A 17,618-nucleotide genomic window follows, 5' to 3' on the forward strand; every position below is an offset into this window, starting at 1 on the left:
CTTTTTTCAATCTAATGTTCAACAAAATTTATTGTTCTTTATAAAGAGTAGTTTTCATAATGTCTTGGGCTTCGTACCTAGCTAGTGGTGGGCGGTTATGAGAGTCCATAGACATCAATCACAGACACCGTTGCATCGCTACATACGAATGCACCGGACGTCTTATCCTTTAGGCCACGACGACTTTAAAATTAACGGTAATCCTCACAGTTCAGACTCCTCCTCCAGATGTTGAAACTCCAGATCCTCGAATATCTTCGTTTCGTTGTCCAATATGTCCTGGGCGTTCTGAAGTTCCTCCACCGTGGCCGCGTTGTGCTTCAAGTCTTTCTCGATGCTGCGAACAAGTGTTAGTTACAGATCATATGGCGTTCAACGTTATTATGAAGTTTTGCAAGAAAATTTCCAACTATTTCCAAATTTTAAACCGATAGCCCTGAAGATCGTATGAGCTTTAGTAAATTTTTTCCCCGGCTAGTATATAATAATAGCTTTACCCAAACGTCCGCTTCGCTGGGCATTTAAAATTAACATTATTATGTGTTCCGTTTGACGTCCGAAGTCCATTATGAGAGTACATCGTATGATTTCCACTGCAGGTCGCTAAATTTGACTACTTCCGTTTCCTAAGTCCCACCTACAGCGCCCTCTATAACGTCTGGAACCGAACCAACAAGCAAAGACAAGCCGCCATATTTGTCATTTGTTGCGTCGTTTTTTCCCACGTGCAGTCGTTAATATTTTAAGAAGTTAGTAATTTAAAATGTTATAAGCAACTTTCGAGATTTGAAGTAGAAAGTTTGTTTCAAACAAGTGTTATGATTATCTTCCGTTTCGTGAAACCTCCAAGGCTCTACAATGAGTGACGAGGTTATCGCGCCTTTTCAAAGTAAAATTTAAGTGAGGATAGTTCTTCGATTTCTTCGGATATTTCTTCGGATTCGTCGGAAAATAAAGACGAGGGACCAGCAAGAAAACTTAGAAAGCGTGACTGGTCGCGAGATCTGAATAAAAGGTTTGACTTACTGTCGCAATAATGGATGAGTCATGTGAATAATATTTTAACTTCGAATCATGCTATTGCTGGTCGTGCACCAGCCTTTACACTTACAAATACCAACATCTTATAATAATAATAATGTCTGATGTGGTTTCAACTTCCAATCGAAATTAGACAACGACGAATCGTTTTTACGTCCGCCACCAGACCGTCCGTTATCAGAAGCGGGTAGGTTTTGAAATTTGTGCGTTTCTATAAAAGAACCAGATATGCAAAGATTTGACTAGCCGACTTGGAACGGTGCAGTAATCAGAGGTTCAAAAAGTTTTCCTGCGTTATCTAATGCTCTTTTGGCACAGAACGAATGCGTTATGCTGCCATACAAAACCTTGCCGACTGGTCAAATTCAGAGAATGTTCAGCTTAATACTTCCGCCATTTACGAAAAGTCTAAACCGCTATTCGGTAACGATTTCGCCTATAAAAGTTTCTAACGATATCCTTCAAATAATTTTCGGTAAGCGAGCCGAGGCTATACGATAGCGTCGTAGATATTTCATAAAGAAATTAAAGGGTAGATATATCAGGGAAGATATAGAGAAAATATCTTCTTCTTGTGATTATATGTTTAACCCCAACTTATTATTGGCATATATACAGAAAATTGGAGGTATTGATAAATTACAAAAGCGGCACCATCTGCTACTCGCATCCGGCCCGCATCGCCGGAACCCTCGGCTTGTACTGCCAATGCAAAGCCATGTCGAGCTAGGCCAAATTCCAATACATCTAAAGAGGCCGAAAACCGATATTCTGAGCGATGTTATCCAAATAATTCCTCAGCAAGAAAAACGGGGGAGGGGGGAACAAGTACAAAGTGGAACGAAAATCAGGAAATAAAAATAAATTACTCAACAGCATTTTCAGGCGGATGTCTAAGACTATATCGAAACACCTGGACTCGATCCACCAAACGTAATATTGAAATTAATAATAACTTGATGTCAATCAAAATCCAAAATTTAATTCAATAGAGTTTTAGAACCCGCACCCCCGGCACCGTCTTTCATATTTCCTCTTTTCATACTTCCCAAGACCAATAAAAAATCGAACAATTTTCAACCTCAAGGCATTGAACAAGTACATGAAACAGTCGTTTTCACCTTTTCCACCATCAACGAGTTCCTAAGTTTTATAACAGATTGGAATGTCAAACTGGATTTGAGCCAGGCCTATTATCATCTATCAATGAGGTTTCTCGGGATCAGTTATCAGGGTCGTCTACTTCAGATGATATGTCTGCCATTCGGCTTAGCTGCAACACCGCGGATTTTTGCTTCAGTGACAAACTGAATAGCCGAAATACTTCGCCAGAAGGGTCTGCGACTAGTGGTTATCTGCTTGTACACCAGGGCAGAACACCTCTCGCCATCGGAGCAAAGCTCATCCATATTATCTGGAACCGCTGCGTTCATTGACAGTGCGTTTCCAGAGGTCTTTTTTGCCACGTACCATCTGGCTATGGAATGAGCTCCCTCCACGGTGTTTCCCGAGCGCTATGACATGTCCTTCTTCAAACGAGGCTTGTGGAGAGAATTAAGCAGTAGGCAGCGGCTTGGCTCTGCCCCTGGCGTTGCTGAAGTCCATGGGTGACTGTAACTATTCACCTTCAGGTGGGCCGTATGCTCGTCTGCCTACATGGGCAAAATACTTGTTGAAATCTCAAGTAACTATACTGAGACCTTAGAACTCATATCTCAAGGTGGGTGGCGGCATTTACGCTGTAATGTCTATGACTTCAGAAACCACTTAACACCAGGTAAGCTGTGAACTCGTCCACCCATCTAAGCAACCGGTTATGACACTGACGAGCTTGATAGACTTTCTGGGAATCGTATGGGACACCAAATCCAAGACAAAGTCCCTGCCCAAGAATTTGCTCGTGCGATTTGCTGCCGGCGGTTGGAACCTAAAGCAGGCGCAGCCTCTTAGGATATCTCAACTTTGCGACTTTCATCACCCACCGGGGAAAGTTGCTTTGCCGAGTCCTTGCAGTACCACAGCAACGAGCTCAAGAGGTATCCTCATTTACCAAAGCAGTATTCGGACGAGGTACGTATAGAGCTGGATTGGTGGTTAGAGAAAGTCAGTCAGAGCACACCAATTCATCCACAGAGAATGGCCACGAACCACGTCATCACCGACGCGTCGGACATTCAGTGGGGAGCTCTTGTAAACAACAGAACAGAATTTTCCTACATAAAGAACGAGGGAGGAATCCGGTCACGATAATTGCTAGATCTGACTGGAAAATTGATTAATTTAATAGACCACCTCAAAGTTGTACTTCTCCCTCACCACCTACCGGGACTGTACAACACTGAAGCCGGCCACCTCTTACGCAATCGCGGCGGCTTGGAGTGGTATCTCACAGAAAAAGCAACCACTAGGCTATTCAGCCGGTGGGGAACTTGTTCGCGTCTCGGACCGCTCATGGGTAACAAACTATGTTGCTCGTGGTAGGACCTCTTGTGAGTCCGCGCGAGTAGGTATTTTGCTCTGAAGCAGTAGTGCGTCTCTGAAGGGTGGGACAGCCGTTGTAACTATACTTGAGACCTTAGATCTTATATCTCAAGGTGGGTGGCGCATTTACGTTCTAGACGTCTATGGGCTCCAGTGACCACTTAATACCAGGTGAGCTGTGAGCTCGTCCACCCATCAAAGCAAAACTCGAACGCCTGCCTCTACAACGCGTTCAGCAGATCTTTGCAATACTGACTAGCATGGCCCTTTCCGACGCTCAGTGTGATATCCAGAGTGCTGGACCACCTCAACTCAACCTCAGGTCGGTACATACTAGTGGTACCCGAGTGCAAGAAGCCCCCGTGGAGGCCAGACCTAAAATCACCTGCCCTCAAGCGACTCAAGAAGCTCAGAGATCTGAACACCAGTCTGGTGGACACTGACAATGCTACCGCCAGGCTAAGTCAGCAATCTACACCTGGAAGCTTGGCTCATTTTGGGTGGGACACGCTGACAGGGACATGGACATCGGCAGGAGAGAAACTTACTATTATCGTGCTGGAGAGAGTCTACGATAAGAATATACGCCCCTATTTGGAATAAGGGGTAAGGTTTTGTCAAGAAAATGTATTAATTCTCGTGTACCCGAATTAGCAAATGTAGCTAGATTTCTCTGTTATCTGTATTTATCTCATGGTCTCTACTACAGGACCATTCTAGTTTATAAGTCTGTTATATAGCGTCCGTTTGTGAAACTATATCGGATATAAAAATAGCTTCGAGCCCGACAGTGAAACATACTGAAATCTATTTCCTTGACAAAGCCTGCACCTTCTAAATTAACCGATATTTGGGTCGAAAACTAATTGATCTTCACACCAACAGTCCAGTTGGACATTCGTGGCTGCTCCTGACCAATCGATCATCGATGCAGTATACTGGCTACGCAATCTAGTGAATATGACACAGCAAACCAGTGGGGATATTAGTAGTCTATTCTTAGCAACTAAAGGCTCCACTATGCCAGCTACTGCAGCGAGGATTAGTAGTTGGCCAAAAGTCTTTTAGGAGACTCAGGTATTCAGGCCTCAGTTGGAAGCTGTAGAGCGCTGGTGAAAACTTTAAACTGGGTAGGAAATTACCAAATTAATGATATTTTAGCTAAAACTGACATGAACATACTTTTAGAAAGTTCTATCCAAAACTTATTAATGCATCAAACACTGACATAAATTCTGAGAAATCTTTCTCAGTATTTTCGTCCTAAATCTTATTAGGTCGATTTGAATTAAGTGGGTAATATTATACGGTTACCTTCAATTAATTTAAATTATGTGCTTAATTTAAGCTTTGCTTAATTAAACATAATAAGTCACATTGTTGCTTTTTAAATAAATATAATTTTATTTCAATTACAAGCCACCAGGAGATAACAAACAGTCTCTCATAATGGACTTCGGACGTCAAACGGAACACATAATATAGAAATTTTACCTTCCAATAAAATTTGTATTATGTTTCCTAAGACTTCCGAAGTCCAGATAATGTCTTCCTGGGGCTACATCCATCATTATGAGCCGAACAATGACAAATATGGCGGCTTGTCTTTGCTTGTTGGTTCGGTTCCAGATGTTATAGAGGGCGCTGTAGGTGGGACTTAGGAAACGGAAGTAGTCAAATTTAGCGACCTGCAGTGGAAATCATACGATGTACTCTCATAATGGACTTCGGACGTCTTAGGAAACATAATACAAATTTTATTGGAAGGTAAAATTTCTATATTATTTCTCACCCCCACAAAGATTCTCATCATTAACGCCCCCGCAACTGGTGTAGGGAGTCCAACACTCATATAAATATTAGCCTATCCATTATGTACATGTATTTTCTGCTTGGATACCAAGTTTCAAGTCAATCGGATGCATGGTTATAACGGAACATCCGTAAAAACCACTGTAGATTTATATATTAGTATAAGTGTAGTGCCTCGAAGTTTATTCTTTATTACTTATAAGTTTAAAGGACATACTTGCTTACAGTCAAGAGCAGCACTTACTTCTCGATCTTCATGGTGGCGATCTCGACCCTGTCTCTCAGCTCAGTCTGCCTCGCCTCCTGCTTCTCCTTCAGCAGCCGAATGTCCTCTTCGATCCTTGTCGCCTTCTCAACTAACTCGGTCCTCTTCTTCTGTTCGATGTTCAAGATCGCGATCTCCGAATCGTATTCCCCTTTTATTAACGCCTTCTCCATTTCCAGCTGCGGAATTAGTTCGAAGTCGTCAGTGATGTTCGGAGGATATGAGAAGCCGTCCATACATTGACAGCCTGATGTGAAATGTAAAGTGGTTTAAGAGGCGGCCACCTTGGGACATGTGGTAAAAAATCTCAAAAACCGCAATGACTTCCGAAACGACGATGCTTTTCCTTCGCCGTGGAAGTATTACGTGAACTTACGCTAAATACGTATTACATTATAAAAAAAATGTGGCTGTTTGTGAGATTAGAACCCTAACACAGTCACATCTCTTGATACGAATGCACCGACCGTCTTATCCGTTAGACCACGACGAATCCAAATGTCCTTATCACCACAAAACGTGTTTACTGCTGGTAGGTCTTCTTGGAAGTCCGCGCGGGTAGGGACCACCGCCCCGCCTATTTCTGCCGTGAAGCAGTAATGCGTTTCGGTTTGAAGGGTGGGGCAGCCGTTGTAACTATACTTGAGACCTAAGAAGTTATATCTCAAGGTGGGTGACGCATTTACGTTGTAAATGTCTATGGGCTTCAGTAACCACTTAACACCAGGTGGGCTGTGAGCTCGTCCACCCATCTAAGCAATAAAAAAGAAAAAGAAAAAAACTTTAAAAATCGGAACCTAATTCAAAATTGAGCACTTACCTCTCGCAGTACGTCGTCCTCTTGAGACCTGATCTCCGCCATCTTCATCTTAAGATCTTGAATTTCTGTGACCAACTTCTTTCTCTCCTCCTTCAACCTCTCATATTTAGCTTTGAGTTCATCTGCATTATCATCTAAACCCGTTCCATCAATAGAGTCCGCATCTGCGTCTATCTTCTTAAAATCTTCACTAATATTCTTAATTATTATATCGTCCCTTTTGTTTCTTTTCAAATCCTTTTCGAATTCCTCCAGCTCCGGTATATCGGCCATTAACTCCTTTTTGACGTCATCGAAACTCTTGTTCTTAACCAGGGTCGTTTTTTCTTCTCCTGTCTGCTCTAAATCTTCAAGTTTCGTTTCGTTTGTTTCTATAGTCCTTGAATATCTAAATTCTATGTCGTTGGGTTGAGCTGCATCGTCGATCATAGGTATCTCTTCTTCGAGACTAAGCTGCTTTTCTATCCCGACTGCACTGGTTAACCGTTCGAAGTCATTGTCTACTGTCGCCGTTTCATGGTTGACAACGTTATTAGCATTGTTGATAGGACTCTGCCTGTCCAGTTCTGGTTTGTTAGGGCTGTCGGCGGGCGGCGGAGCGGGGAACACAAAATATTGAGGCGAATTCAAATTTTTATGCGCGAAACTGGTCTTTATTTTCGTTCTGGGACTCTGCGTCGTCGGGGATTTGGGGTTTAAGTTGTACATATTGTTTCGTAAGTACATATTCTCGTATGGGCTCCCGACGGGCGAGGCGGCGGGGGGTTTGCCGCCGTTTTGGTTCCTCCTTATTGTTATCGGACTAGAGACGCTCTCGTCATCGACGGGAATGCCTATCTCGTCCATGCGACCTATGTTCCCGTAGTTCCGCGGTATCGTGACCTCGGGCGTCAGTTGCTCGGGTTGCGGGGCGGGGGACGCGGGATCGTAATTCTCATAGCTAGATAAGTTCCTTTGAATTTGTTGCGGTTTGTTCGAGGACGCGTTTCGACTTTGACTAGTTTCGAACCTGGAAGCGTGTTTGGATCAAAATAGGTCAGTTTTTTCGCGCACATTTACAACTTTGTACCGGCCAATATTATTGCCAATTAGTTTTTGTATATGTCTAATATAAGTGTGTGTTGTGATTATATTAATTTAGGGTGTGTTATAAAATTGACTTGACCAATACAACTGATTAGATTTCGCCATGGTTTATCTTGCTTGCACTACTTCACGTCAGATCCGTTTTAAATATTATATCGAGGGTTGAGAGGCTTTAAGCGTCATCTTTGCAACTTTTCAGGAAGTTTAAAATTTGGGAAAAAAAATCTTAACCAAAAAAAACTTCTTCAGCTATTTGTATGGGGTAAACTTAATTGCAATTCAATTAAAAACATCGAACTGTTGATGCTAATACTAAATAAAACGCACTTTTAATTACAAAGTTAAATGTCGCGTATTAAGCGAAATGTCGCGCTTCACCCCTCGATATATCGAGCAGTAAGCTTCAAGTGGCTGAAGGCCTATACAGCGGGCCACTTTTTTGCTCTTTTTTTAATAGCCCTTGTAGGCAGACGAGCATGCGGCCCACCTGATGGTGAGTGGTTACCGTCGCCCATGGACTTCAGCAATGCCAGGGGCAGAGCCAAGCCACTGCCTACCGCTCAATACTCTCCACAAGTCTTGTTTGAAGAAGGACAAGTCATAGCGCTCGGGAAACACCGTGGAGGGGAGCTCATTCCATAGCCGGATGGTACGTGGCAAAAATACCTCTGGAAGGTTCGCGGTTCCAGATAATATAGATGAACTCTGCTCCAATGGCGGGAGGTGCGATGATAAAAAGGAGATGAGGGGATCATCTCAAACAATTCCTCAGACTGGAACAGTAAGCTACAAGTGGCTGAAGGCCTATACAGCGGGCCACATTTTTTTCTTTTTTTTTTTATTAGGCTTTGTAGGCAGACGAGCATACACCCCACCGTTGTTTACTATTTAGCGCAATTTTTTTATTTAATTGTTTCTCTTGTCTTACATAAAGTTTCTCTCAGACTGTCAGCAGATGGCGCGGTTTGACAAAAATGAAAAACGGGCTCCAGAAATGGGAACTCCAAAATTAAACAAAAGATAGGTACATACTCGCCACTCATTTGTTTATCTATTATTATTATTTTATTGCCCTTGTATGCAGACCAGCATACGGCCCACCTGATGATGGGTGGTTACCGTCGCCCTTGGACGTCAGCAATGCCAGTTGTACAGCCAAATAGCTGCCTACAAGCCAGGCCGTTGCCCACAAACTTCACCCAAGCACCACTCACTTGTAATATCCGTCGTTGGTCTGCACGAAGTTGGGATTGTTGAGGGTGACGCTCCGCGGCAGAGAGCCATTCGTGATGATCTTGTTGTGCGGCCTCTTCTCGGTCGGGGTTATGGGAACACCTGCATGGTACATCGTCGAGGGTTATTCAGGCGTCTGTGCAGAGTGTAACGTGTATGCTATTTACTGGTGGTAGGAGCTCTTGTGAGTCCGTACGGGAAAGTACCACCACCCTTTTTTTTTTTTTTTTGTTTTTTTTTTTCGGGTAGAGGGCCGAACCTCCTACGAGATCCTCGCGCAAAAGGGGCGCGCGGGGTATGTGAGACTCTACGATCTGCATGGTGTTGTGAGCAGACCGCGGGACCAAGAATTTTAGGGCCCACCCACTAAACGACTCCCCTGCACTCTTACACCCGACGTCCGATCCCCTCCGAGGTCAGAACCCGGATGAGGTAGGGGGGTTACCGCGGTCAACACTACAATCAGACAGCGCGGCTCACCCCAAGGACGCCCAGCCGACGGAGCCTTCGAGGCGAATCGAAGGCTCTGAAACGTCGGCCGTCTCGGTACGGCAGCCCGTCGGGCCGCCCAGACGGTGCCGCTGGTGTCCCGGAATACCCCGCTGGATCAGAACCAGCCTGCCGGGTCGGGACGCGATACACCGTCGACCGGTCGCTCTATTTACTCCATGGCAGCGCGCTAGAGTGCTGGTAGCGCGCCGCGCGGCCTCACCCCCTCAGGTCGCCCCTTGACCTTCACCGGGGGGAGTTCGCCTCTTACAGGGGCCGAAGTCGGACAAAAGCCCTTCTGCGGCCCCCGGCTCGGCGGCGACGGATAGGTGCAGAGAGGGATGAGCTCTCCCTCTCTCGTTCCGCCGCCTCCTTCTGCGAGATGGTGCACTCGCAGAAGTCGAGCATCGCCTTCCAGGACTCATCGCTGCCGAGCATCGTAGCCACGACAGTCGACAGCAACAAGTCCGGTCCTATTTGCGAGACAAGGACACGGCGTTGCTCCACCCATGCGGGGCAATGTGCGAGCGTATGCTCGACCGTGTCCTCGTCGCAGTCACAGTGGTGACACTCCATCGTCGGTTCCCTCCGGGCAACGCGATGCAGGTACCGGCCGAAACACCCATGGCCGGTAAGCATTTGCGTCAACCGGAAGGTGAGACGCCCTTGGTCACGGTTCGCCCATTTCGCGAGGACCGGGCGCACCGCCTCGACGGTCCGGAGACCGGCCGACGGGTCCGCCAAGCGGCGAGACCACGCCTCCAACACAGACCGCCGAGATTGGAGCCTCCGCGCTCTAATTGCTCCTTCTCCGGGACGTGGTTCCCCCCTGTCGCGAAGGTCACAACGCCACGCATAATCGGCAGCGAGCGCCTCCGCCTCCAGGTCCCAGGGAGGCGTCCCGGCGAGAACGCACGCCGCCTCGAAGGAGACGGTGCGGTATCCACGAATCGCCCTGACTGCGATTGCACGCTGCGGGCGTCGCAGGGCCACGACGTTTCTGCGAGTCAAGGCGCGGCACCACACGGGAAAGTACCACCACCCTGCCTATTTCTGCCGTAAATCAGTAATGCGTTTCGGCTTAAAGGGTAACAGGTTGTAACTGTACTGAGACCTTAGAACTGATATCTCAAGATGGGTGGCGCATTTACGTTGTAGATGTCTATGGACTCCAGTAACCACTTAACACCAGGAGGACTGCGTTCACCCATCTAAGCAATTAAAAAATCTTAGGTCCCAGTTTTTACAGTACAACGGCTGCTCCACCATTCAAGCTGACACGCATTACTGCTACACGGCAGAAATAGGCAGGGCGGTGGTAGGTATCTACCCGGACTTTATTATTATTTAATCTTCCTATTCGTACACTCTTGACAGAGTGGTCGTGGTCATGCATCAGTCGGATCCTACGATACCGATGCTCTCGAAATTATTATTTATAACCGACATTCTAATGACAACGCCGTTTGTATTTACCGGAGGAAATTTGCCGTTCGTATTCCGCGCACATATTCAGTATCTCCTCGAGACGAGCAGTCTCAGCCTCCTTCTGTTCTTCTTCTTTGACGCGTTCCTGGTAAGCCTGAAAAGAAGTTGCTTTTGAAGATCAACGTCACATATGACATTCTACATCTCCTAATACTTTAATTGCGAGTTTCTGAGGGTATTTTTAGCTTTTTCACGCGAAAACTATTGGACGGATTTTGATTAAATTTCACGTTTTGTTTTGTTTTTCCTACCTATTCTAGTAACGTCGAGAGGTTATTCTGGATTCGCAGAGCTAGTAGGTGAGCTCACGGGGCTCAAATCTGACGACGTTGCTAACACGAGCCCTAGGAAGAGCCGTGCTTCCCAGAATCTACCACCGGATCGGAAACGCGACCCACTGAGAAGATCCTCTGAAGAAGTCTGTGGGTTAATTTACTCGTCGAGCCCTTCGTCGCAGGCGACGGGTTCGACGAGGACGGTGACTAGTGCTTGAGGTACCTAAAAGCACCGTTAGTGGATCGGGAGGATCCGAAATGACGTGTTTTTGGGTGACGTCGACTGTTTTCCATTCGGTCCGCAGGATCGGGAATGGGTTATTTCACAACGTAATAGCTTTTAATAATATATCGAAATAGCACGTGGGCGATGATAAAGTTTCATCAAGAAACTAGGTATAGATAGATACCACGCGATATCGTTTCAGTAATTGATGGTTTTATACAATGAAAGATATGATTTTTTACTATTCATATCTAAAATAAAGCAATTATTTATTTTTAATCTGCCATGTAGGTCACCGGTGCCCTACGCGGCGCAATGAAGTAATTATGTCGATTTCTGTTACTAAGGCGCCGGGATTGCCTTTTTTTCGACCCGAACCTCTATAAGGTCACCGCGTCTAGGGCGCACGCGGGGTTCGTGGGACTGCGAAATGCGGGCCCAAGGATGTTTTCAGGACCCTGCCCACTAAACGACTAACTTTGCCTTCTTTTATTTATTAATGTATGTTTTATGATTTTAGGTCTCTTAAAAGTAGATTCATTTTCAGTATCTTCGGATTCGTTTTTCCCAGAGTCTACCAGATATTCCGGCGCTTTAGCAAGAAGATCAAGGAGGGCAATCGACATAGTTACTTCAGTGCCCCGCGTAGGGCACCGGTGACCTACATGATAGTCAAGGTGTTAAAATCTGATTTAAGCAATCTATTCAAGTTAGCAACTGTCAGGACTAAAGTTATGAAGTTATGGAAAAGAGGGACTTCTGTAATGGGATTAGAGTTGTTATTGGCTTAAACATCATAGGCAGGGAGAAAAACACTATCTTTGTTAGATGCAGTCTATGATTTTGAAGACGAACTAGGTGAAGTAAACAAACATGTTAACTGATTTAAATCACGTTCATAACTCACCATACCGCAAAAGAGTTTATCGATTTTTTTAATAATATTATTGTATATTTCATTTCTAATATACAATTCGTTGAGTTGCCCGCTCCTCATGTCGTTGCCAACAACGAAAACGTTACTGTTCTGTATCGGCGAGGATATGTTTTTGAAAATCGAATTATTCTGACTGGCCACACTAAGGAGGTCGGCCATTTTTGACATCTCGTCTTTTAAGCCGTCATACGAAAGTTTGATTTGTTTCTCCAATTTAATGATATTTCCGTCGACGGTGTTCTCGTGATTTCTCGTTTCTTTAATGTAATGATTGGTCAATATAGTGTTTATGGCACGATATATTTTAATATCGTTCCTCAGTTTGTGTACGACATCGAGTTTCTCGTTGACCGATTTCGATATATCGATTATTCTCTCGTAATTCGCGTCTCGATTGTATTTTATATCGATCGAGTATTTCAATTCTTTTAGAGCTGAAGTATTCTTCTTGATGTTATCAACGAACAGCCGCAACAGTTGCTTGTGCGAGGGCTCCTTTTTCGTTTTGGCGGTCATTTTGACGTTTCAATTTACGGTGTTACCAGACGTTCAATTCATGAATTTACTTTTTTTTTCAAAAAATATTTCGTAATTCCACTGGAGTTGTCATTTACAATTATGTGGTAACGGAAATTACAGAGACAGACATTAGAGTTTGAATTATTAAGACAGCATTTTATGCAATCTGTTAATTAAACTAATTTTATGTATATCACGTTTTGTCACGAGATTGTTTGTCTCGATTAAACGCTAATATTAGAATCGAATGTTTATTTACGAAATCTAAGCACAATCCTCCATTAAACAATTGCCTATACCACATCCAGCGATACGTGGAATCGGCGGTAAATTTCTTTGATTTTCAATTCCAAAAATGTTACGGACCAACCGAATTGAATATGTAAATCGATTCGGATCTTTTCAATGAACGACTTCACATATCGTCTTCTCGCATTAAAACTGTATAATCTCAAAACTTACTAATTTTACAGGAGAGTGTTTTAAAGGTTTAACATGTGATATTTTTAATATTAATCATCTTTGCAACCTTTTTTTTATCAGTTACACTATCTGTCTTTTAAAGTAAGATAAAATTATGTATTAATTTTGTTAATAGTAGTCAAAACATAGGTAAACTAAAAAAAAAAAAAAAACTAAACCTAAACTACGCTCTTTTGACAGTATTTATCAGAAAAATACTGGTAATACCAAATGATTCCGCATATTGACTCGATTTCGAATATTTTTGGAAATTGTACACTTTTAATGCGAAAAGATCATATTTCAAATACACATTCACAACAGATATCCCAATCGTCTCAACGCAATCACATTTCACCGCATTCCGTTCGCTTCCATTACGCAGTCACAATTTACACTAGCCGATGAGTTTTTTACTACTAATGTATGTGTAACCACCATTTCTAGTTAGATAATCCACCAAACTGACATTCGCGTTACCGCAATCATAGCCGTGCACAAAAAAAAAACAATAAAAAAAAAAACAAACTCGATCCGTCGCTGAGAGACAACCGTATACTGACAAAGCGATGAAATCAATAGCGTTTAAAAAAACAAAAACAAAAAAGCGAAAGTTACATTGACCTTCTGTATTGAATTACGTTAAAATTTAACTGCCGAAATAAACACAAACGGTCGTAGGTATATTACGCGTGAAATCGAAATTCGCTTAATGCGTTTTTTTATTTTATTGCTTAGACGGGTGGACGAGCTCACAGCCCACCTGGTGTTAAGTGGTTACTGGAGCCCATAGACATTTGCGACGTAAATGCGCCACCCACCTTGAGATATCAGTTCTAAGGTCTCGGTATAGTTACAACGGCTGCCCCTGCCCAGAAATAGACAGGGTGGTGGTGGTACCTACCCGCGCGGACTCACAAGAGGTCCTATCCTACCACCAGTAAACGTCGAACGAAACTATAATTTTTTTTTTTTATTAAAAACTTCGGACGTAGGATTTCGAGAGACAACCGGAACGCGCGAAATGTTTCGCGATATAAATAGGCAGAATGGTGCCTATCAATGCGAATCTTAGGAGTTCTATATTACCATGGAGGTGGCTTAGCTAAAAATTTTAAGATAACGATTTTTATACTTTAAACTACTTGTAAACATGTATTCTATGAGTTAATAAAATTTAAATTTTTAAATTTAAATTTTAATTTTTGTTTAGAAAAAGGACAAAGTACACTTTCCGTCTCTTTTAAATCAAGCGCATTCTTTAAACTTTAAGGTATGCGATTTAAGGCTTAAAGTATTAAAATCGAAAATGAAAACATACATTTTTGGGGTTCACCGAAAAACACAAGAATTTTGGTCCCACCCTTCAATTCAAAATTCAAATTAGCCACAACAATTGTAAAGGTGCGTTTTTTTAAATAAAAAACGTATCAACCTACTAGATTTCAAGATATAGACGCAACTCTTGACAGGAGTAAGCCGGGCGTATTATCTTTTAGGCCACAACTTCATCTATATATTAATACGTGGAGCAAAAAGTTTTTGTATCCCTTTTTACGAAAACTGCGCAGACGGAGGAGTATAAAATTTTCCACTCTTATAGAGAATATAGAGAAGAAGTGCACAATGCTAATATTTTTTTAAATAATGCATAAAAGATACATTAAATCAAGAAAGAAAACATTACACACACTACATACCATATTTTTGGCGCACACACGCATGCATACTATTTATTGTCAAACTTTTGTCCTTGACGACTGTTGTCAAATTGAGAATAGATTAAATATGGTTTGTCTTTGTTAATATTTTTTATAGTGTAGCCTTGGCGAAATTTGTGTTTATAGAAGTATAAAATACAATCATAATAGTGTACAAACTTACAATTCCAATTAATTATAGTCGAATTTCGACTACTGCGGGACCTCTAGTTTGATTTAAACAACACCACGAATAATGATATTGGACGCGGTTAATTAGTTCGAACCAAAATTTGAAGAACACTGATAGATGAGCTGATGGAATTTTCAAAGCAATCATCTATCAAGTACCGAGCGAATGCCACTTGTTCGATTGATTAATAAATAATAGTTTAAGAAAACTAACAAAATACGCTTTCATAGAGAATCCAACTAAAAAATAGAAAATAAATTTTATAGAAAAATAGAAAATAAAAGGATATTATCAAAATAACCCTTGTACTCATATCTATTCTTAAAAAATATTTATAACTAGTTACACCGGGCACTCCACGCTTTTTTTAAAATAAACTCATTTTTTCTTACACTATTTTTAATTCAAATTTATTAAAATTTATTTTCTATTTTTAGTTGAATTTTATATAAAAGCGTATTTTGTTAGTTTTTTTTAAACCACTATTTATTTTAAATTTTTTAATTGAATTCCAATTTTTTTAATTTTTTTTTATATTGAATTGTCATCGGTCCTTAATAAGTATACCAAATTTCGAGTTAATCCGACGTTTTGAAGGGAGTCAAAATCATGTTCAAAGATTCCGTTACAAACATACATACATACGTCTGAAGCTAATTAAAAAGCGTATTAAAAAACTTCACTTTTTCGTTATCTATAATAACAATAATATACATGTGCTCTTTTCGATCCCTGAATTTTAGGAATTTTTAGGGAAATTCATACATGATTCACTTTTAGGCACACATACACACAAATTCTCTTTTACAACACTCGTTTTCCATTATCCACTGAATTATACTATAACTAATCGATTACAACTACTGTTAACTCCGATCTGTTAATGTAATTGGCGTTACCACAAAAATCGATCGTAAACATAAGCCTTAAACTACAAGAATCGATGGAAGCTTTCCGAACATTAGAAGCGAAGCCACGGTCGATTGAATTTGATGAGTTATTTAAACATTCGATTTCGTGACACAGTTTTCAGTTCGAGACGCTCCACGCGATCGCATACAGTACTGCTAAATTGTGAATTGACGCAGAATATGTCTGCAGTAATAGTATTTATCATTTACGTAAAATAATTATCATTAGATAAATGCTGTTTCCGTTTACTTTTACATATCAAACAAGAGAATTACCGTGGATTTTTTGATAAGTGCACACAGTCTATACGATTCTCGGTAGGTTTGATTAGTTTGGGAAATATGAGAAGTCGCATACGTTAGTGCTACACGCGTATTCGATCTCAATCACGCCACGTCAGGGTTAAATATCTTACAAGAACGAACTCTGGGAATCAATATCAAGTTGAAGTCGTCGTGGCCTAATGGATAAGACGTCCGCTGCATTCGTATGTAGCGATGCAACGGTGTTCGAATCCCGCAGGCGGGTACCAATTTATATAATGAAATACGTACTTAATTCTTACTTCACGATTAACTTTCACGGTGAAGGAATAGCATGGTGTAATAAAAATCAATCCCGCAAAATTATTGGTGGTAGGTGGGTGGCGGCATTTACGTTGTAGATGTCTATGGGCTCCGGTAACCACTTAACACCAGGTGGGCTGTGAGCACGTCTACCCATCTATGCAAATAAAAACGCCGTGCGCCTGTTGTCCAAAAAAAAGAGAACTGCAGTTTTAAAAGCGGGTGACCTCTTTAAAAACGCTGATAGTTGACTTACTGTTATTAACTAAACTGTGTACATCGCAAGGCCGACTGAAGGTCCCGTGACAGCGGGGAGGAGGGTACTTTGATAATGCAAACTCTATTTTTTATATATGATTATTTTAACTTATAAACAAACGTTATCGTGTATTTTTGTATTTTATTTGAACTACGTTTTGCGTGTCTCTTTGCTATTAGAAGGCGGCTTTGACCTGGTAAATTAAGTTATAGAGTGGAACAACCATAGAGGTTTTAGTCCATTTTTTTTTTTTTGCCCTTGTAGGCAGACGAGCATACGGCCCACCTGATTGTGAGTGGTTACCGTCGCCCATGGACTTCAGCAATGCCAGGGGCAGAGCCAAGCCGCTGCCTACCGTTTAATACTCTCCAAAAGCCTCGTTTGAAGAAGGACATGTCATAGCGCTCGGGAAACACCGTGGAGGGGAGCTCATTCCATAGCCGGATGATACGTGGCAAAAGAGATCTCTGGAAACGCACTGTGGATGACCGCAGTGGCTCCAGGTAGTATGGATGAACTCTACTCCGGTGGCGGGCGGTGCGATGGTAAAAACGAGATGCCGGTATCATCTCGAAAAGTTAAATATGATTTCCAAATCAAAGTTAAATATGAATTTAACTGAACTAACCTAATGATTGCATGCAGCAGAGATGCGAATGTTGCGATGGATGTGTGGAGTAACGAGAATGGATAGAATACGGAATGAATACGTTAGAGGAAGTCTGAAAGTGGCACCTGTCACAGAGAAGCTGAGAAGTGCGCGTTTGGGATGGTATGGACATGTGATGAGACGAAATGAAAGAGTGTTAGCTATGAATGTGGAAAGATATAGAGGAAGAGGTAGACTTAAGAAG

The 17,618-nt window shown here is 42.2% G+C and overlaps 1 protein-coding gene across 6 annotated transcripts in view; it reads right to left on the reverse strand.

The window, feature by feature from the left end:
• Window positions 1-17,618, reverse strand: part of LOC101746092 (pleckstrin homology-like domain family B member 1) — a 120,909-nt gene that overhangs the window by 38,499 nt on the left and 64,792 nt on the right. For 2 of the 6 annotated variants that reach the window (XM_062675596.1, XM_021346370.3), the window contains exons 7-11: window positions 10,704-10,809; window positions 8,720-8,840; window positions 6,420-7,428; window positions 5,579-5,778; window positions 209-337 (exon numbers count right to left, since the gene is read on the reverse strand). In XM_062675596.1, the coding sequence (XP_062531580.1) occupies window positions 209-337; window positions 5,579-5,778; window positions 6,420-7,428; window positions 8,720-8,840; window positions 10,704-10,809 (1,565 nt within the window). Of the gene's footprint in view, window positions 1-208; window positions 338-5,578; window positions 5,779-6,419; window positions 7,429-8,719; window positions 8,841-10,703; window positions 10,810-12,123; window positions 12,839-15,926; window positions 16,120-17,618 lie in introns of those variants that run through there. The other 4 variants (XM_062675597.1, XM_062675599.1, XM_038019855.2 and 1 more) reach the window with 4 other exon arrangements.

This window comes from Bombyx mori, chromosome 24 (genome assembly GCF_030269925.1).
Source record: "Bombyx mori chromosome 24, ASM3026992v2".
NCBI lineage: Eukaryota > Metazoa > Arthropoda > Insecta > Lepidoptera > Bombycidae > Bombyx > Bombyx mori.